At 41.4% G+C, this 22,124-nt stretch overlaps 1 protein-coding gene across 4 annotated transcripts in view; it reads right to left on the reverse strand.

Moving 5' to 3' along the window:
* Nucleotides 1-22,124, reverse strand: part of SNX13 (sorting nexin 13) — a 156,721-nt gene that overhangs the window by 52,919 nt on the left and 81,678 nt on the right. For all 4 annotated transcript variants that reach the window (XM_034760567.1, XM_034760568.1, XM_034760566.1 and 1 more), the window contains 5 exons: nucleotides 17,806-17,944; nucleotides 17,021-17,109; nucleotides 11,676-11,775; nucleotides 10,140-10,333; nucleotides 588-692 (listed from right to left, as the gene is read on the reverse strand). In XM_034760567.1, coding sequence (XP_034616458.1) covers nucleotides 588-692; nucleotides 10,140-10,333; nucleotides 11,676-11,775; nucleotides 17,021-17,109; nucleotides 17,806-17,944 — 627 coding nt within the window. The remainder of the gene's footprint in view (nucleotides 1-587; nucleotides 693-10,139; nucleotides 10,334-11,675; nucleotides 11,776-17,020; nucleotides 17,110-17,805; nucleotides 17,945-22,124) is intronic.

Below are 22,124 nucleotides of genomic sequence, written 5' to 3' on the forward strand. Positions count from 1 at the left end.
TTGAAGGACATGGTGACCAGAAACAATCAGTTCAATTCACTAACTACAGATAATATTTCCTTTAATATATCAGTTTTTGATCAACTTTTATGTATCCAGCATATTTAAGGTAGCTTTATTTAATTCTTCAAATTAAAATGCTGTTTTGACAAAACCACAGGAAATAGAATTTATTAATAAAAATGAATCATTCATCATTTTCTAACAATAAAAAAAGTCAAAATTAAGAATTTGAATAAATGTGAGTCAAGCTACATAGCTACTTAAATGAGTATAGATATATTATATCTTCCTGGTTAGTACCAAGTACCACCAAGTTTAGTGTGAAGGCTATATTCAATTGCAAGTCCATATGTTTTAATGGTTATCACAAATAAGAAACAAGGTGGTTTTTTGTTGTTTTCATCTTAACTAAAAAATACAAAAGCAAAACATGACTAACATCAACTATTTAAATCAAGGTTTCCTGCTTGCTGATTTAAATCATTATTACATTCAGTAATTTAAATCATTTTGATTTAAATCAATCCACTTTGCTGTAATGAGTCTCAATAATTCCTGTTAAATAAAGAGTGAATATGTTATACCTTTCTCTGAATGTCATCGAAGATTTCAGGTGTTGGTTCCTCATGGTTCAATGTTTCTGCCAGTTTTGCTACCAAGGAGTCATCAATATTAACTCTTGGAGATGCCTGTCACAGAGATCTAAATCAATGTGTGTAGGGTTTAACTTAAAAAAACCAACACCACTCCATTTGAAAAAATTAAACCCCAGCCTTAATACAAAATAGGGCTATAAATAAGAAACACACAAAGTAATAACTCTGCAACAGTTATTGAAATCAAACCTAAAAATGCCCTGTGCATACAGCTGCTATTCAGTTAATGAGAGGTATATGAATCAAGGGGATCACAAAGAGGAGTTTGAGAGGGAGGTTTGTGGGAGGAAGACGGAATATAATCGCTATGGTTAGGAAGGGCTGCATCGCTAGTGCCAACGCTGCTCCTGTCTCCTCCACCTGTGCCTGTACCCAGACAGACAGCCTAACCATTGATGCCTCAACTTAGATCCTGGTGTGGATTTGCAGAGACTGTGGCCTGCATTTCCCACTCTCAGAAAGTCAAACTGGGGGGGGAACCATCCAGTGTGAAAGGTGCCTGCTGGTGGAATCTCTCAGGAAGCAGGAGAGCTACATTAGGAGGTGGCTAGGCTGAGGAGCATTCGTGCCCATGAGCAATTCCTTGAGAGTAGTCATATGGAGACATCCAAGGCTGAGGAAGCTGCCAGTGTCCTCCCTGTGACAGAGCCATATCCTCCTCACCTGGTGGTGTGACAGCAGTCCCCTGTAGCTGGTTACCTCTGGCAGCAGGGAGTGCTCCACCCCAACTACCAACCCACCCACCATGGTGATGGGAAACCATTATGGTGCCCTGGCAATGAGCAATGAGGAATCACCCCCAAAAGATTGAAGAGGAAAGCCATGTACCCCAAGGCTGGGAGGATTGCAGCCACCATTCCCAGGGGAAACGTAGGGTAGTGATGGTTGGTGACTCTCTTCCGAGGGGGACGGAGGCACCCATCTGTCGCCCTGACATAGCAGCCCAGGAGGCATGCTGCCTGCCAGGGGCCTGTATCCGAGACGTTACAGAGAGATTGTCGAGGATCATCCGGCCCTCTGACTAGAACCCCATGCTACTCATCCACGTGAACACTAATGATACTGCAAGGTACGACCCTCTGCAGATCAGGAGTGACTACAGGGCTCTGGGACTAAGAGTGAAGGAGTAGGGAGCACAGGGGTGTTCTCTTCGATCTTTCTGGTCAAGGGTAGGGGCCCAGGCAGAGGCAGATGCATCCTAGAGTTGAATGCCTGGCAGCATGGATGGTGTTGCCAGGAGGGCTTCGGCTTCCTTGACCACGGGGTACTGTTCCAGGCAGAAGGACTGCTAAACAGAGATGGGGTCCGCCTATCAAGAAAGGCAAGAGCATATTTGGATACAGACTGTCTAACCCAGTGAGGAGAGCTTTAAACTAGGTTTGAAGGGGGCAGGTGACCAAAGCCCACAGGCAACTTAAAAACATGGAGACTTGGGAGAAGGGTCATATCTGGGGGGAGCATAGGCTGTTATAGCAGGGATAAGGTGGAGCCAAGACAGAACTGAGGGGCGGGAGAGAAATCAAATCAGTATCTTAAAGGTCTCTATACTAATGCGAGAAGTATGGGGAATAAGCAGGAAGAACTTGAAATGCTAGTAAATAAACACAACTATGATATAGTTGGCATCTGACTTGGTGGGAAAATACTCATAACTGGAATATTGGTATAGAAGGGTACAGCTTGCTCAGGAAGGACAGGTAGGGGAAAAAAAGGGAGGAGGTGTTGCCTTATATATCAAAAATGTACACAATCAGATTGAGGTTGAGACGGAAAGAGGAGACAAACTGGTTGAAACCTCTGGGTAAGAATAAAAGGGGAAAAAGCAAGGGTGATGTCATGGCAGGGGTCTACTACAGACCACCTAGCCCGTATGAAGAGGTAGATGAGGCTTTTTTTAAGCTAGCAAAATCATCCAAAACACAGGACTTGGTGGTAATGGGGAACTTCAAGTACCCAGATATCTGTTGGGAAAAATCACACAGCAGGGTACAGATTATCCAACAGGTTCTTGGAATGTATTGGAGACAATTTTTTATTTCAGAAGGTAGAGAAAGCTAATAGGGGAGAGGCTGTTCTAGATTCAAAATAAAGACAATGGATTTTAGGAAGGCAGACATTAGCAAACTCAGGGAGTTGGTAGGTAAGATTCCTTGAAAAACAAGTTTAAGGGGAAAAAACAATTGAAGACAGTTGGCAGTTTTTCCAAAGAAACATTATTAAGGGCACAAGAGCAAACTATCCCACTGTGTAGGAAAGATAGGAAGTATGGCAAGAGACCACTCTGGCTTAACCAGGAGACCTTCAATGATGTAAAAAAAAAAAAAAAAAGTCCTACAAAAAGTGGAAACTAAGGTCAAATTACAAAGGATGAATATAAACAAATAACTCACGTATGTAGGGACAAAATTAGAAAGGCCAAGGCACAAAACGAGATCAAACTAGCTAGAGAAATAAAGGGTAACAAGAAAACACTACAAATATATTAGAAGCAAGAGGAAGACCAAGGACAGAGTAGGCCCATTACTCAATGAAGGAGGGAAAACAAGAACAGAAAATGTGGAAATGGCAGAGGTGCATAATGACTTCGTTTCAGTTTTCACTAAGAAGATTGGTGGAGATTGGACATCTAAACAAAGTGAATGCCAGTGAAAATGAGCTAGGATCAGTGGCTAAAATAGGGGGGAAAGTTAAAAATTACTTTAACAAGTTAGATATCTACAAGTTGCCAGGCCCTGATGAAATGCATCCTAGAATACTCAAGGAGCTGACTGAGGAGATATCTGAGCCATTAGCGATTATCTTTTAAAAGTCATGGAAGACAGGAGAGATTCCAGAAGACTGGAAAAGGGCAAATATAGTGCCAATCTATAAAAAGGGAAATAAGGACAACCCGGGGAATTACAGACCTGTCAGCTTAACTTCTTTACCCGGAAAGATGATGGAGCAAATAATTAAGAAATCAATTTGCAAACACCTAGAAGATAATAAGGTGATTAAGTAACAGCACGAATTTGTCAAGAAAAAATTGTGTCAAACCAACCGGATAGCTTTCTTTGACAGGGTAACAAGCCTTGTGGATGGGGGGGAAGTAGTAGATGTGGTATATCTTGACTTTATTAAAGCTTTTGATACAGTCTTCCTAACTGTCAGGGTGGTTAAGCACTGGAATAAATTGCCTAGAGAGGTTGTGAAATCTCCCTCATTGGAGATTTTTAAGAGCAGGTGGGACAAACACATTTCAGGGATGGTATACATAATACTTAGTCCTGCCATGAGTGCAGGGGACTGGACTAGATGACCTCTTGACGTCTCTTCCAGTCCTATGAGTCTATGATTCTAAGGGGGAGAACAGACCGTTCAAATTCCTCTCAATATCTTCATTCATGTATCGTGAAATTTTCTAAATTATTATCCAGTATTAAATGTGGAAAATCATCTCAAGAATACATTTGAGTGCTTTCAAACTGTTTTTGTAAAAAGTAAAGTAATACTAAGGCATACTTTAAAAAAAATTTAAAATAATACATAATTTGTTTTCATGTGTTTTGTGAATTTGCTGTTTGTGAAATATACCAGTTGGAGGATACAGGAAACCGAAGTCTTCTTAATAATTATTGTACAATATGGTCAACAAGAATATAAATATACTCCATAGAGAAAATGTGTCTCACCTCTGAAGGAACCCAGGAGAAAGACTACCAGTCTCCAAGTTAATTCAATAGTTGATTTCTACATAGAACGGTTCTAATTATGACAGAGGTATTTTTTGTGTGTATCCAACCTGGACTACAGCTACCAAACCGTATCTGCCCACCAATCAGCTTCAAAAGACAACAATTTCTGGTCAACGTCAACACCAACCTGGTATGTATTTAAAACAAGTGAAAGACTCTCATTATATAACTGAAGGGAAAATGTGCTGATAAAGAAATATTACATAAAAGATTTGGATAGAAATTTGTTGAAGACATCTGTGTGAGACAGGGTGAGTGAATTTTAGAAGCACATAAGAAGAGTTTACTCATATAATCATAGGACTGGAAGGGACCTTGAGAGGTCATCTAGCATTCATGGCAGGACTAAGTATTATCTAGATCATTCCTGACAGGTATTTGTCTAACCTGCTGTGATAAATGAAGGGAAGGGGGGAGCTTTTATGGACACCCAGCCAGCCAGCCAGCTAGCTATAAAGTCCCTCTTGGTGGCTGTTCTCAGCTTGCTTTACCTGTAAAGGGTTAACAAAGGCCCCCCAGGTAAAGGAAATGGAGTGGGCACCTGACCAAAAGAGCCAATGGGAGGGCTAGAACTTTTTAAAATTGGGAAAAAACTTCCCTTTGTCTGGGTTTTGTTGTGCTCCGGAGAGCAGAGACACAGAGCAGCAATGGTGTAAACAGCTTTAAGCCAGGTATGATTATAGATTATCGATTCATACCTCGAACCTACTTACCTGAAGCCTCAGATATGTAAGTAAACTAGGGAATGTCTAGAAAGACACGAGTAGGGTTATTTCTTATTGGCTTATGGAATCCTCTGTGCTAAACCCAGATGCTTTTGTTTGCTTGTAACCGTTAAGTTGAACCCCAAGAAAGCTATTTTGGGTGCTTGATTTTTGGAACTGCTCTTTTAAAAGCTAGCAAAAGCCTAAGTTCCAGATGTATTTTTCTTTCTTACTGTTTTTAATAAAATTTACCTTTTTTTAAGAACAGGATTGGATTTTTGGTGTTCTAAGAAATTTGTGCATATGTTATTTAATTAGCTGGTGGCAACAGCTAATTTCCTTTGTTTTCTTTCTCAGCTCTTCCCTGGAGCGGGGGTGAAAGGGCTTGAGGGTACCCCACAGAAAGGAATTCCCAAGTGCGTCTTCCTGGGTTCCAAAAGGGGTTTTGCATTTGGGTGGTGGCAGCATTTATCAAGCCAAGGTCAGAGAGAAGCTGTAGTCTTGGGAGTTTAATACAAGCCTGGAGTGGCAAATATTAATTTTTAAAATCCTTGTGGGCCCCCACTTTCAGCACTCAAAGTGCCAGGGTGGAGAATCAGCCTTGACACCTACTCTTAAAAATCTCCAATGATGGAGATTCCACAACCTCCCTAGGCAATTTATTCCAGTGCTTAACCACCTGGACAGTTAGGAAGTTTTTCCTAATGTCCAACCTGAACCTTCTTTGCTGCAATTTAAGCCCATTTCTTCTTGTCCTATCCTCAGAGGTTAACAACAATTTTTCTCGCTCCTCCTTGTAACAACCTTTTACATACTTGAAAACTGTTATCGTGTCCCTTCTCAGTCTTCTCTTTTCCGGACTAAACAAACCCAGTTTTTCCAATCTTCCCACATAGGTCATGTTTTCTAGACCTTTAAATATTTTTGTTGCTCTTTCTCCAATTTGTCTACATCTTTTCTGAAATGTGGTGCCCAGAATTGGACACAATACTCCAGTTGAAGCCTAATCAGCGCAGAGTAGAGCGGAAGATTACTTCTCCTGTCTTGCTTACAACACTCCTGCTAATAAATCCCAGAATGATGTTCGCTTTTCTTGCAACAGTGTTACACTGTTGACTCTCATTTAGCTTGTGGTCCACTACGATCCCCAGAGCTCTTTCCTCAGTACTCCTTCCTAGGCAGTCATTTCCCATTTTGTATGTGTGCAACTGACTGTTCCTTCCTAAGTGGAGTGCTTTGCATTTATCCTTATTGAATTTCATTCTATTTACTTCAGACCATTTCTCCAGATTATTCTGAATGATAATCCTATCCTCCAAAGCACTTGCAACCCCTCCCAGCTTGGTATCATCCGCAAACTTTATAGGTGTTCTCTCTATGCCATTATCTAAATCATTGACGAAGATATTGAATAGAACCAGACCAAGAACTGATCCCTGTGGGACCCACTCATTATGCCCTTCCATGACGGTGGACCACTGATGATTACTCTCTGGGAATAGTTTTCCAGCCCGTTTTGCACCCACCTTATAGTATCTCCATCTAGTTTGCATTTCCCTAGTTTGTTTATGAGAAGGTCATGTGAGACAGTATCAAAGCTTAACTAAAGTCAAGATATACCACGTCTACTGCTTCCCCCCCATCCACAAAGCTTGTTACCCTGTCAAAGAAAGCTATCAGATTGGTTTGACATGATTTGTTCTTAAGTAACCATCAGCATGGATTTCTCATCACCGTATTATATTTTAGATGTTTACAAATTGATTTCTTAATTATTTGCTCCATTATCTGTCTGGGTACAGAAAGATAATTGTGCAGTAACTGGTTCTTCAAGATGTGTCCTTCTCCCTCCCTCAATGGGTGCTCCACATTAGGTGCCCAGGTGCCTCAAGCCCTTGATTGGAGATTTTCTGTTAGCAATGTCCATTCAGTCCATGCATGCAGTATACACAACCTCATGCCGCACTCCAAGGGTATATAGGCTGCTTGGGTGAACCACCCTCAGGTCCTTCTCTATCTGAACATCCAACAAGAACAGTCCAAAGCAGAGGGGAAAGAGGTTGGGTAGTGGAGCACCCACAAGGTCAATCATCTTGAAGAAACAGAGTTACACTACAAAGAGAGTAACCTTTTCTTCAAGTAGAAGACCTATGGGTGCTCCATTTCAGGTGATTCCTGAGCTGTATCCTCACAGAGATATATCTGCATATCTCAGACATGGAAATGTTTTTGAGTAAAACTGTGGAAGTTGCATTCGATCTTTCTGTGATGCAGACAAAATTTAGGTGATTTTTTGGTCCTATCCCGATAAAAAGCCAAAGCCCAGCCTACATCTAATGTATGAAGGGATGTCTCCTGCTGAGATTTATGTGGTTTAGGGAAAAAAAATAGTAGATTAATAGACTGGTTAAGATGGAAATCAAACAGCACCTTAAGAACGAACTTTGGATAGGTCATAGGGAGACGTTGTCCTTGAATAATGCAAGTGGGCTGTCTGCCATCAAGGCTCCAATTTCTCCAACCCTGCAAGCTGACGTGATAGCTTCTGGGAAGGGTGTCTTCAAATATACGTGAAGCAAGGAGTAGGTTGACATAGGTTAAAACGGAGGCTCCATAATGTATCTAAGTACCAGGCTGAGATCAAGTCAGTAGTATCCTTAACCTGAGGGTAAAGATTCCCCAGATTCTTAATAAGTCTCAAGAACATAGGGTGATCAAAAATAGAAAACCCCTCTAGTGGGGAATGAAATGCTGATATTGTGCAAGATGAACTTAATAGAGCTGATAAACCTGGTTGTCTTTAACTCCAGCAGATAATCCAAGATGGCTGAGGGCAGAGACGATTCAGGGATATGGTGGTGATAGTGACATCCGTAGTTGAACCTTTTCCATTTCTGAAAGTAAGTAATTCAAGTTGACTCCCTTCTAATGTTTAGTAATACTAGTTCTACTCCTGTCGACCAGGTGGATTCTATTCCCGTGAACCTTCTAGGAACCATGCTTGGAGATGGAGGACTCCTGCCTAATCTTGTTCATCGTTCTTAGAATTAGTGGTGTTGGAGGGAATGTAGAACAGGCCCTTAATCCAAAGAAGGAAAAATGCTTCTCCCAAAGAGAGGCAAATCCATGCCTTCTATTGTAAAAGGGGCACTTCCTGTTGCTGGATGTGGTGAATAAGTCACCTGTGGAAGTCCCCACTTCTGGATATCCCAAGAAGGATTTGAGAGTCCAACTCCCATTCATAGTGCTGAGAGAAGCATCTGCTGAGCATATTGTCAGAGACATTCTGGATTCCAGGAAGGTAAATGGATGATATCTGAATCTGATGGGCTATACCCCAGTTCCATAATATTACAACTTCAGTGCACAGGGAGGGGATCTTGATCTTCCGTTCGTTGATCTAGAACATGCAAGCCATGTTGTCCATCAAGTTTCTAACGGATTTGCCCTTGATGAGGGGTAGGAACTAAAGGGAGGTGATGTCTGGCCAGGGAGTAGACTGCCGCTAGCCACATTTGAAGGGGGTGCAGTCTGAGCTTCGCATGGCGGACAACAAAAGTGCATGCTGCCATGTGACCCAATAGTCTGAGACAGACCTGGGCCACAGTGAGTGGATGTGCTGTGACACTGGCAATTAGATGAGACATTGCCTTGTACCTGGCCTCTGGCAGAAACGCTCTGGCTCGGTAGAGTTGAGTACCGCCCTGATAAACTCTATCCATTGGACCAGGACTAAAGTTGATTTTTGTTCGTTTGTTTGTTGCCCAGAGCCCGACAAATGGCTTGCAGCATTTCAATGCTGTGTTAGACTTAGGCCCTGGAGTGGCCCTTGATGAGCCAATCGTCAAGGTAAGGGTAAAGCTGGATACCACAACGCCTGAGGTAGGCCACCACCACTGACACACATTTCATAAACACGCTTGGTGCTGTTTCCAGGCCAAATGGGAACACCGCAAATTGGTAGTGGGCGGTCCCAACTATGAAACGTAGGAACCATCTGTGAGCATGGAATATCGATATGTGAAAGTAAGCTTCTTTCAAATTGAGGGTGGCATACCAGTCTCCTGGATCCAGGGAAGGAATGATGGAGGTCAGGGAGATCATGTGAAACTTCAACTTCTTGAGATACTTGTTGAGGTTCCACAGGTTGAGGATGGGCCATAGACTCCCCTTTGGCATCAAAAGTAGTGGGTGTAAAACTCCTTGCCCCTTAAATGCAGTGGGACTTCGACGGCTCCCACCTACAGAAGGCCTTGTACCTCCCAAGAGGGTCCCTGAAGAGGGAGGGTGGGAAGAAGGGATAGAAATAAACTGGAGAGTATATTCCCCGCTACTGTGCTGATGACCCACTGGTCCGATGTTATAGAGGCCCAGGCAGGGAAGAAGGGGGACAGACGGTTGGAAAATAACAGGAGAGCAGAACACAGGCTATGTCACCCTCAAAATGCTTGCTTACCACCTAGTTGGTTATGGGTGGAGCTCGAATGAGCAGAGGATGCCGGCTTTTAGGTTTTCAATTTGTTTTTCTTCATCTAAGTCAACCAACTTTTGAGTACCTTATATGAATTGCGTTTTACAGGACAGGCAGTCATCAGCGCTGATGCCAGCATCCCTTTACAGACATGCTAGCAGGAACTACACCTCTACCCTGACAGAATGCTGTCCTTGGGAGCCAAAAAATCTTACCACATTATAGGTGAAACCGCGTTATATCGAACTTGCTTTGATCCGCCGGAGTGCACAGCCCCGCCTCCCCGGAGCACTGCTTTACCGCGTTATATCCGAATTCATGTTATATCTGGTCGCGTTATATCGGGGTAGAGGTGTATTTACCCTACGCTTGATGCAAGTGAGATCAACTGCAACATATCTGTTTTCTTGTAACAAGTTTTTTACCAAATCTATTTCACAAGAAGTTAGCTTCTGATTGTTCTAAATTTAACTAAGAGTTCTGACACTGCAGTGTACTTTTTTAAAAAAAAATTCCACAAATACTTACCAATTCAAAAATTAGTAAATTATTTCAAAAAGAATATTCCTACCTTCTCTGATAAGTACTGCTCATAAATTCCAACTGCAGCTGCTCTTAATAGGCCTTTGGTTTGATTAGTCTGATGCTTTCCATCTTTCTGCCGGCTTAGTAATACCTCCAGCTGTTGCTGTGCTGTAACCCTGTACCCTTCCACTGTCATCCAGAAGAAGAGATGTGCTTGGCCTCCAGTCTGCTGCATGTAATCTACAAAATCAATCATCATTATTGTAATTATACCTGTTAGGATAAAAACACATCTTAAGAACTCACGCATCCTGATGTAAAAAACGGCTAGGTCAGAAACATTAACTAAATTAGGAATAAGCTTCAGGATTTGATTATGGTTTTGGATAAGACTATAACATTGACACTCAGAGTCACTGTAAGAAACGCCCCCCAACGCCCTATGGGATACTCATAAGACTTCATCAAAAAGCCAAGTCTGGAGGAAAGTATAGACCTAGGGCTGTGTTTTATATTAAAAAATGAGCACATCACATCTTAATTGTAGCCACAGCCATATGAGATATAATAGGGACTGTGCGCAGCATGGTAGGAGCCAAGAGGAAATTGAGCCTGAGGTAAGATTGGGTCCCTTCACAGAAGTCTAAAAGTTAACTTTTATTTAATCCTTGCAATGTCAGGGCACAACAGAATAAACTGACATTATGTGAAACTTGTAAATGAACTTCACTCCTCTATCAATTTTGTAATTTACTGAAGATGCCAACAATCTAAAGACAGACATTCTTATTCTTGCATATGAATACATTTTAGAGATATTAAAACTAATGCTTTTTAAAAGTTTCTTTAAACAAAGGACATTTTTGGCACCTTTTACAAGGATTTGCAATCCTCCAAATTCTGGCATAGGGATACTACCATAAATAGTCTCAATAGGACTACCTAGAGTATGAGGCAATGCAGAGGCGACACATGGGGTGCATGTGGGGTCATGTCCCATCCCCCCCAGATTTCACTAGCTGGGCCCCTTCCCTGTGTGGCAGCTCCACAGAGAGAGGTAACAGAAGACACCTGGGAGTTGCAGGGAGGGGCCACTAAGGGTAAGAGGGGATGTGACTCGAACTGTGGAGGGGGTGGGAGAGAAACTTTAAATTGTGCCCCACCACTATCAACAGATACCAGTCATCTCTGAAGCAATGTGGTCATAATTTAAGAAATTTGTTCAATTTAAGAGATATTACCAGCCAGCAATATTCCTATTTCAAAAGGAAGAAATCTCCAGACAGATAGAATCTTTCAAAAAGAAACTTAAGTGACACCACTGTAAACATTCACTGAATCAGTCTTGTGGTTAAATCTCTATGTCTGAAAACTCTTTCAAGCTGACTTTAACATGAAGTATGAAGTTAAGAATAATATCAGTTTAACCTGAACTCATCATGGCAAAGACTAAGTTTCAATTCTCTCCGAAAAGTATCATGTATAGTTATTGCACAAGACACAAATGTGTATTAGTTCATATGCATGTTCTTACCTCAGAAAAAATAATCTTTTTTTCCCCCCAAAGTTAGAATTTTCTTACCCATAAAAAATTGTAGTGCAACATTGTCTACCAGAATGTTGTCCAGAGGGACTGTGCAAAGTTTTCCAAAGTTTGCTGCCAGTTTCACAGTATCTATTTCCTGTACAATATAGGATACAGCATTGATAAGTTAATATATTATTTTTATTAACTTTTTATATTTTTTAAATTACTATCAAAAAGTGTTTATATAATGTAAACAGATTTACTTTAACTACAGCAAACTGTTTGGGGTTTGTTTGGTTTGGTTTTTAAAATGCTAGTTTACAGGATCACTGCTATCGCCACAATTTTTTGTTTGTGTAATTACTTGTAACAGTGTTTGTTTACAGCATAGATGATTCATGCCCTCTGGGGAATTGGATTCTACCCCTGCCACAGAATTCCTGTGGGCAAGTATTTTAAACCTAACTGTTCACAAGTGGCCAATAAGTGTGTAGATAAGAAAATGTTCATCACAACCTTCTGAAATATTTTCTAAAGAAATTATTAGAACCATCTTAAAAATGATCTGACAACCTCAAATTCTGCAGTCAATTCATCAGCACTCCATGATATACAATATGATATAGATCTGTCTGCATTGATATCTGACTTCCATTAGTTATTTTATTGATTACCGTATTTTCCGGCGTATAAGACGACTGGGCGTATAAGACGACCCCCCAACTTTTCCAGTTAAAATATAGAGTTTGGGATATACTCGCCATATAAGACTACCCCTCTTCCAATGCACACCAAATAAAAATTAAAAAAAACATCAGATTTGATTTCAATATGGTAATTTTAATTCAAATGCTTATGACATGCAGGTACTTAGCAGGAAAACTGTCACTTATAAACATAAGGCTGTTTGTCATCAAACATGTAAACATAAAACAGTGCAAGTGGATTAAACTTTTCCTAATTCACTCTAAAGCTGAAAGGAAGGATAAGACAATAAACCCATGGGAGCTGCCATGCTGTTTGTTTTCTAAGCTGTCAACCAAACTGGAACTGATGATGATAGGAGGAAGATAACAAACAATAGAGAGAGAGCAAGTGCCGGGCAAGTCCCTGGCGAGTTAGCAACGCCCATCATAACTGCAAGCTACGGTATTTTTACAGGGTTTGCTGGCGTGACAGTTTCCCTTTAAAAGCCTTCAAAATCCTCCTGTTCGTCATCTGATATCATAAGTACATCAATGACATCTTGTGATACATTTGTGAGGCAGTCATCGTATGGATCGAATTCCGTATCAGATGGTGTGGTCTCAGCTTCGGCTTCCTCTTCATCTTGCCACAAGTAGTCGTCCTCCATACCATCTAATGAATTTGATATGCCACACTTCTTGAAAGACTTGATTACTGTTTCTGCATCAATATCATTCCAGGCTTTTATGACAAACTTGCACAAAACATCCAACTGTGGAGCACGCATGTTTCCTCCTTTTGTGAATGACTTTTCGCCGCTAACCATCCATTCACTCCACTGTTCTCGAATGCGATCTTTAAATGGCTTGTTTAGGCACACATCCAGTGGCTGTACCAACGATGTCAATCCTGCAGGAATAACTGCCACATCTGTGTTTAGTCTTGCAAGCCTTTGCTTGGTGCTGGGAGTTAAATGAGCCCTGAACATATCCCACACCAGTAGACTACGTTTTTGAATAAGTCCACCTGGTCGCCTGCTCCATACATTATCAAGCCATAGCTTTACCCCTTCTTCATCCATCCAGCCTTTTTCATTCACATGTACAAAACAACCAACAGGGAACTTGAGTTTCGGCATTGTTTTTCTTTTAAAAATAATCATTGGTCTCAGTTTGCCGCCATCAGCTGTGCATCCTAGTACCACTGTAAAACTGGACTTCTCATGTCCTGTTGTTTTAATTAAAATTGTTTTTTCACCTTTTTGATGGACAGTTTTATTTCCAAACATATCAAAATTCATTGGAGTTTCATCCATATTTCCAATACTACTTAACGCATAGCCATGTTTAGTGCGCTGTTTTATTATGTATCGATGGAAACTATTTACTTTGCTATCAAGATCTGCAGGTAATTTTTGGGCAATTTTCGTCTTTTGCCTCAGTACCATATTATGCCTTTCCATGAATCTAGTACACCAGGATACAGTGGCCTTAAATCTGTTGCTGTGATCTGGGTTAGATTTGGCCCACTGAAGTGCAAACAAACGTATTTTATTTCGTGTCACTGCATAACCATTTTGGCGATGCTCATTCACCATGTCTGCTACATGTTTTTCGAGTTCTGGCCAATGTGGGGTGCCTCTTCTTAATGCACACTTACCCCTTGGCATACTCTTTAATGCTTTTTCATTTGCTTTCCAGTCCCGAACCATCTTTTCTGTTACTCCATATTGTCTTGCAGCAGCGCAGTTATTATGTTCCATGGCAAAGTTTACAACTTTAAGTTTGAAACTGGCTTCATATTTCTTTCTTCTTGCTGGTGGAGCCATGATGGGGTTTTGACTGTTGGACATTTGTATACTGTACTGTATGTACTGGTGTTGTACTGTATGAACAGGTACAGATACTGGTGCTGTACTGTATGTGGGACCCAGTATACAATAACCAGCCAATCACGGCAAGCGATGTACCTTAACGGCGATTGGCTGGTTGTTGTATACAAAGCCTGCTTGGATTGGTCAGCATTGCATCCCCTTCCTGTCAGTTCTTTCTCTGCTTCCACACAGCTCTCCCTGCCTGCCCAGCCCTCCCTGTCTCCAAGACAATCAGAGCAGTAGACAAACACGCCTCTTTCACCCGTCTGGCCCGCCCTTGTATCCTATTACCTCCTTCTCTGCCTCTCAGATCTCGCACATGCTCGCCAGGAGCGAGATCTGAGAAAGTAAAAACAGTAGTTTCCAGGCAAGCTTATCTCGGCTAATAGGAAATAAACATAGGCTTGGCATAGCACATTAGGGCTTTGCTATGAGGAAGAAAATCTGTTTGAACAGGGAAGCATGTCTGATGCACACTTTTTTTGCAAGTGTTGTAGCTGTGTGGACCCCAGGCTATTAGCGAGGTAGTATCTTTCATTGGACCAACAGGGTGTAAGAGACAAGTTTTGGCGCATACGCAGGGCGCTTCTTTAGCTCTGGGTTTATTCCCAGAATCATTTATTCCCGGCCCTGGCTGCGCGCTCTCATCCATTAAAAGGCGGGATTCCCGCCTCTCCGCTCTCATTTAGCGCAGCGCTTCCCTGGGGCCACCCTGCGGCACTTCCCATAAGACTCCCAGCCCTGTGCTTCCGCAGAGCTGTAACAGTCGGCTCCAAATCAAGCCAGTCCGCCCCTTGGTTACCTACAAGCAGAGCCAGCCGCTCGGGCTGCCCTGCCCAGGACGTGCACCAGAAGAGGCGCGCTGGCTACTTAGGAGCCCTGGAAGCGAGCGGGCTGCGCTGCACAAGCTCTGGCCATGGGCTTGGACTTCAGTAACGTGCCCGGCTAATTCCCCCCGCCCCGCGCTTCGCCGCAGGGTCGGTGCCGTGCCAGCCTGCACATTACACACAGACAAGAGCAGCCCCCCCCCCCCCCATGGTGCGGTGTCCGGTGCGATTGGGCACGTGGCAGTGCCCTCCCTCCCCCCATGTGGGGCTGGTTCGCAGCCCTCTGGGCCCTGCGGGCTGGGGCTGCAGGGGACCCGTCTTGCCTGGCTTCCCGCACAACACGGCGTCCGGCGCACTGGCTCGGCAGCTGATAGGGCTCAGCGCTGTCTCTGGAGCCGGGACTGTGTTCGCTCAGCGTGTCAAGCGAGGCTTGCTGAGGGCTCGCTTTGATAAGCGGAGATCAAAGGCGCCGGGGACCCCAGGTCTTAATCAGCTGAGCCTCGATGGTCCCCGGCTCGCTCACTCTCTCTGTCCGGGAGCCGTCACCCCTTGGGGCAAGATGCCCTCCCGCCCCCCGCTGTTCGCCCCGATCCGCCCCTGGCCTGCTCCCGTGCGGATCGTGGCTCCCTTTCCCCGTAGGGATCCCCCCGCCCGGGCACTCCGCGGCAGCCGCAGCTGGTTCCCACGCTCCTGTCAGGGCGGGAGGGAGCGGAGGCAGCCGCAGCAGCCCGGGAGACATACCGGTATGTGGTGCCGCAGATTCAGCTCGGAGGTTTCAGCACCCGGCGTATAAGACGACCCCCGATTTCGGAGAAGATTTTCCTGGGTTAAAACGTCGTCTTATACGCCGGAAAATACGGTATATTACAGTAGAGTCAGGGGCCCAAGTCATGGACCAGAGCCCTACTTGTTAGGTACTGTGTTGGTCAATAAGCACAACCCACATCATCTTTATGCCCCATCCAAGCTTAAAGCTCAACTAATGGAGTCCCAAGAAACAGGACAAAGTCAGATATGCTACAGTAAGAATGCCAACAGTTTTTCAAACGTCACAAGAAGTACAGGCTGGAGACTAGGTGGCAACTGGAGAGGCTGTTAGAACAGAGGAAGCAAGTCAGATGAATTTCTGATACACAAGAACTTCCAAGCAGTGCAAAATACCATTGGTACTTTTAAACAAGTGACAGTCTGAACAACAAACTGTACTTCAAAAGAGAACACTACCACCAATAAATAGGCAGCAACATTACGAACTCCTACAGCTGAAAAACAGGGACTTGATCTAAGGGCCTCCAGACTGAGCTGCTTGCTGCATGAACTTCCTAATCAGAGGCAGGAATTCAATTGATGATGTAGAGAAGCTAAATCCCAGGAGATGAACTCATGTGTCAGATTTCAGAGTAGCAGCCTCAGTCTGTATCCGCAAAAAGAAGAACAGGAGTACTTGTGGCACCTTAGAGACTAACAAATAGTTAAACTATTACTAACTATTTGTTAGTCTCTAAGGTGCCACAAGTACTCCTGTTCTTCTTCATGTGTCAGAGAAACTGTTTTCTCTTAATTCTTAACTTCATTAGTCAGCTATGCAGCTTACTTCAGTTCTTTTCTAATTGGAAGAGTTTAAAACCAAGATCATTTAAAAATAGAGTCAAGATTTTGAAAGGTTTGAAAATAAATCTGAAATATGTAATAGTTATATGTAGCATAATAGCTATACATTTATAAATATAGCACTACATAACATTTTCTAACAGAAGCTTTGATAGGTGAATTTTCCATATAAAGTTGAAAGTATGAAGGTGCAACTTTAGCTACACAATTATTCAGTATATAGTTCAATATATTCAGTATATATACTAAACAGTATAAGCTCAAGGGCTATAGTCATATTTTTCCCTTAATGAACTAGAGAGATATTGTGACAATTTCTAGCAAGTCTTTGACAATTTCACATTATCATTTACAATTAAAACAAACATTAGAAAGAGTATTAATAGAAAAATAGTACTTACTTTTCCTGACTGCAACCTCTGTATTCTTGAATCACATACTTTAACAACATATAATAAGCTGTTTATTTGATTTTTTATAGTATTGATATCTGAAAACAAAACATCACAAGAACTAAGACTAAAGAGGACTGAAGTAGAAACAAACTAGTGATTAAACAATTGATTTGAAGTATATCATCAATTTAAACACTCTTTTAAAAGATACATATCATTTTTTCTTGTTTTGTTCTTATGTAAGGACACCTACCAGAATGAATATCACTGTCAATATTTACAGTGAAGTGGGATTTTTTTTTTTAGGTTTTTTTTTTCCAATTTAATTTCTACTGGAAGAACTGAATTGCAGTTAAGTAGTCTTTTTCCTTCCATCCTCAATATAACTTTCAGTTATTATTTAAAAAGTTGAGAGTAATCCATCATCAATAGATGAAGCACTACTGCAAGTCAGAACCAGTCAGGCAGGTTTCAACCAGGACATTTGACTTTTATTAAAATATTAATTTTGTTAGAACAAAACCTATTAAGACACATGATTACTGTTACAAACTATGATAATGGCCACCACAGAAAGGGGAATACAGATGGAGGAAACGAGTCTGATCTTAAGCATCAAAGAAAACTCAGGTTTGAATCTTTCACATAACATTTTGAATAGCACTCATAATTAACTCTATTTAGTAAGGTAAGCGTTCACATTTTAACACTCTTCCTGTAATTACAAAATAAAACAAAAAATCTGTTAGCTTTTGCCTATTTTATTTCTTCATTAAAATAAAAATACTAACCATCTCCTGCTGTATCTAAGGATCGAAGATATTGCAGTTCTTCTCCAGCCTTATCTCTTACTGCTTCCAGCTCCCCTACATTGTCACTTAATTTAATAACATTCATGAAGGCCTCATAGTTACAATTGGAATCACGAATCTGAAATAGCCAGAAAATGTACAACCCAAATTATGCAGAAGAAAAAAAAATCTATGCATAGTGTATGCTTCTTCATGGTGAACTGGAATCAGACAATTAAGGGAAAATTGTAATTTTAACATATACTGTATAGTGCCATCACTTTAAAAGCATCACAGTTCATGGCAGCCATGAAATTCAAACTGCTTTCTTAGGATTGTGCCGTCTATTGAGAAATAAATCCTTGTGGCAGTTTAAACCTCTAAACTTGGTTTTCAATTAGGAAATTCTATTTGAACCTGTAGACTTTTTAAATTAAAAGCTAAATTTTTTTAAAGAAATTGTAAGAACTTTCTGTTCTGAACAAAGACCAGATTGTGGGTGCCCACAGTAATTATGTACCTGTCATGTTTAAAGCAACAGATTCTGTCATTTTGCTATCACATACAGATCCACACTTATGTGTTTTGAATTGTTGTTCCTGGCATCAGGAATGATATAAAGACCCTACCGCATTTAAGGGTTTCCCCACATTCTATCAAGGAAAAAGGTCAGAACTGTAAGGAGTGGGGATGTGTACAATTGTTTATTAAGACAGGAATGGTCCCATGGACAACTAAGACATATTTCACCTCAGAAGACAAATTCTGAAAGTTTAAGACCTCACATTTAAAATCCCCTTCTTGAATATTACAGATCTAGAGGTCTCTCTCTACATGCTAAAACAAAAGGTCAGACACTGAGAACTTGCAGTTCATGGGGATTGTGAGCTAAGGCACCTTTAAGTCACCATGTTAAAAAGGTCTGGTGACGTTTTCTTCGAAAATCTCTCATGCCCCCTCCACTTGCTTTGGAGCAGGACTTGAAATTCGCAGGGGCAGACATTGTTTTAGGGATGTGCTCTGGGTTGTGTCTGTGAAAATCTGCCTAAATTTGACCAAGTTATAAGTCTTGAAAAATGAAAGTTTGAGCACATTCAGTAGAGACAACTTGGATTTCAGCAGCTAAATTTCCCAAAGGTTTTGTCTACTTTGCACATGCTCTAGCTTGAAGCTAAGCAGGGCTTTCCCTGCAATTGTAGCTCTGAGCTGTTGTGCTAGGTCCAGACATTTGAACTGAGTCCAGGGAGACTCTCTCTCCTGTGCTGTCAATGATCCCTCTGCTGGCCCTAGACAGTATGCAGAAGGAAGCTGCCTGATTAGAAAGTGGAGGGGACAAGAGCCAGACCTGCAGGAAGAAGAGGGGAATGGACTGGGACAAGGAGTCAGAAGGGGCAGGGCAGAAAATGAAACTGGGAGTCTGGCTGGCAAGGAGTCTGGGGACAAGGAACCAAGATATGTGGGGAACTGGGCCTAGCTGGACAAAGAGACTGGGACGGGGAGTTCGGTGGGATGATACAATGATGAGACACCTGAGGAGTGGAGACTGGGGTTAGCAAGATGATGAAAGTGGCATTCACTGGGACAAGAAATGAAGAGAAGAGAGGAGAAGTGGAAGAGTGAGGATTGGGGGGAGCAAAAAGAGTTGAACTTGGAGGGAATGGGCAGAAAAGTCTGTGGCAACACTCCCCTCCTGGAATGGAATCTAAGATTCCTGAGTTTCACCATTCCTCTGCTGTGAAAAAACATCTCCAAAACCCATCCCCATATAGTACTGTTCCACATAAAAGATGACAACTTACTACCACTACCAGTTACACCATGACCTCAAATGGCTGACGATCTGAAAGATCAGTAGGTTCCAATGCTGCTGATTACTTCTGAGCATCAGCATGACATGATGGAATTTCTGTTTGTCTTTGCTTTTTTAAAATCCTATGATTAAGTTAAGATTTTGTCACGGTTATTTTTAGTAAATGTCAGGGACAGGCTGCAGGCAAAAAACAAAAATTCACTGAATTTTTAACCTTTTATTAAAAATAATGGGGGGAGGAGTGCGCTGCAGAAGAGGCTGAAGCCAAAGAAGTCATGGACCTTCGTTAAAGCCATGGAATCCATGACATTCATGATTAAATCATATCCTTACCTATGACATTACACAATAAAACTATACTAAAAGGTTATTAAGTTGCAAAGTCAAGCACTCATAAGTTAGAAAATGCCGGAATGAAGGTTCACTGTAAAACCTTAATTTGGCTCTCTTGTGTGTATGCATTATGATACAATCTTCAACTGCATGATGAATTTTTTTTGGAAGATGTATAGTGAATGAAGCAATGATGCCCAATCTTATTACACAGGAGGGCTACATAAACCTAAGCACAACCTTAGCAAACCTAAGCAAAACTAGTGTGGGCCAAACAGATTCTACATATTTTAATAAGATTTAAAGCCACCTAACCTAACATCAATCCTGGGCAAGATAATAGAGCGGCTGGTACATTACTCGATTAACAAAGAATTAAAGGAGGATAATATAATTAATGTTAATCAACATTAATAAGTTTTTAATTTAATTTTAATAAGATTTAAAGTCACTTGTATTGATTTATATTTTAGGTTCAGCTTGTTTCATATGTAGATAGATTACTGTACATAGAAACATTGTCTATTTACAACTTGTGTAAACTAGAATGATGTAAACATGACGACAAAATGCTAATGAATCAGCCATTCGTATAATGTGTTGAAGCAGGCCGTGGGCCTTATAAAATGCTCTGGTGGGCGATGTACAGTCTGTGCACCATAAATTGAGCAACCTTAAAGTAGGGATGAAAGCAGAGAATGGGCAGTCTAATGCTTACAGCAGTTGAATACTGCCTTTGAGAAATGGATTCAATCCCTGCCTCTGCCACAGAGTTCCTGTGTGATGTTGGGCAAGTCATTTAAAGAAACTTTTCACAGGTTGTTACTAACTGTATGTCCTTCATTTTTAGGGTGCCTGACTTGAAAGCCCGGAAGAAGTGTTAAGTACTCACAGCCACAAGTGAAGTCAATGGGAACTGTGATTTGAACATATAAAGTGCTACGTGAATGAAGCCACGTAAGGAGTTGTGGAACTCCTTACCTGAGAAGGTTGTGAAGGCTAGGACTATAACAGAGTTTAAAAGAGAACTGGATAAATTCATAGTGGTTAAGTCCATTAATGGCTATTAGCCAGGATGAGTAAGGAATGGTGTCCCTAGCCTCTGTCAGTCAGAAGATGGAGATGGATGGCAGGAGAGAGATCACTTGATCATTGCTTGTTAGGTTCACTCCATCTGGGGCACCTGGCATTGGCCACTGTCGGTAGACAGGATACTGGGCTAGATGGACCTTTGGTCTGACCCGGTACGGCCTCTCTTATGTTCTTATGTATGTCTTCTGAAGAATCAGGTTGTAGGCATCTCAAACTGAAGCCCCCAAAATTAGTGGATACTTTTGACTAGAGTGGATCAAAAAAATTTCAGTGGAAGCTGATTACTTTGAAAAAATGCAGTTAGTTGAGATTGAAACATCTTGCAGGCCTGAAAATTTCTGTCAAGAAAAAGGCAAAATGTTTGCAACTGACAGTGCTGTTCTAATTTTTTGTTTCACATTATATTAAATTTTTATTTTAGTCAAATACTAAATATAATATAGAAAGTCTATACAAAATGACAGTACTGAAATGATGCATTTTGATACTAAACAAAACATTTTGAGGGTCCCTAATTGCATTTTTTAATTTTCATTTTGCCAGAAATTTCAGATTTGCATTCTGAATCAGAATGAGATGTCTTTCAAAGTGTCAGAATTCTCATGGGAACCAGAATTTCCATTCCAAGCTATTCTATTTTTGACCATAAGCTCTTTATGTCACTACTCCCCATCTATAAAATGAGATAGTAATACCACCTCATCTCACAAGGGTATTGTGAAAAGAAATTAAATTAATATTTGTGATGCACTCGAATGCTATTGCGATGAGCACTACAGAAGAGTCCATGAGGAAATTAATAATTCTGACTTCAGCACAGGTTCTGAATAGCATGCAGTAAATAAAGCATGGAACCATGCATTGAACAAGGAGTTAAAAAAACATTAAATAGCTCCATTGGTGTGAATACCATCCATTCTGCACTGAGTTATGTGGGGTCCTGTAGAAAAATAATATGTGATCATGAAACTAAAAACTGTCATAATTCATATGAAAGCAACCTTAATACTGACATTTCTTAACTTTTCAGTGCTTGACTTTGGAACCTTAATGTAGTTTTGTGTGTGTATGTGTAACATATGTG

The sequence above is a fragment of the Trachemys scripta genome, chromosome 2 (assembly GCF_013100865.1).
Source record: "Trachemys scripta elegans isolate TJP31775 chromosome 2, CAS_Tse_1.0, whole genome shotgun sequence".
NCBI lineage: Eukaryota > Metazoa > Chordata > Testudines > Emydidae > Trachemys > Trachemys scripta.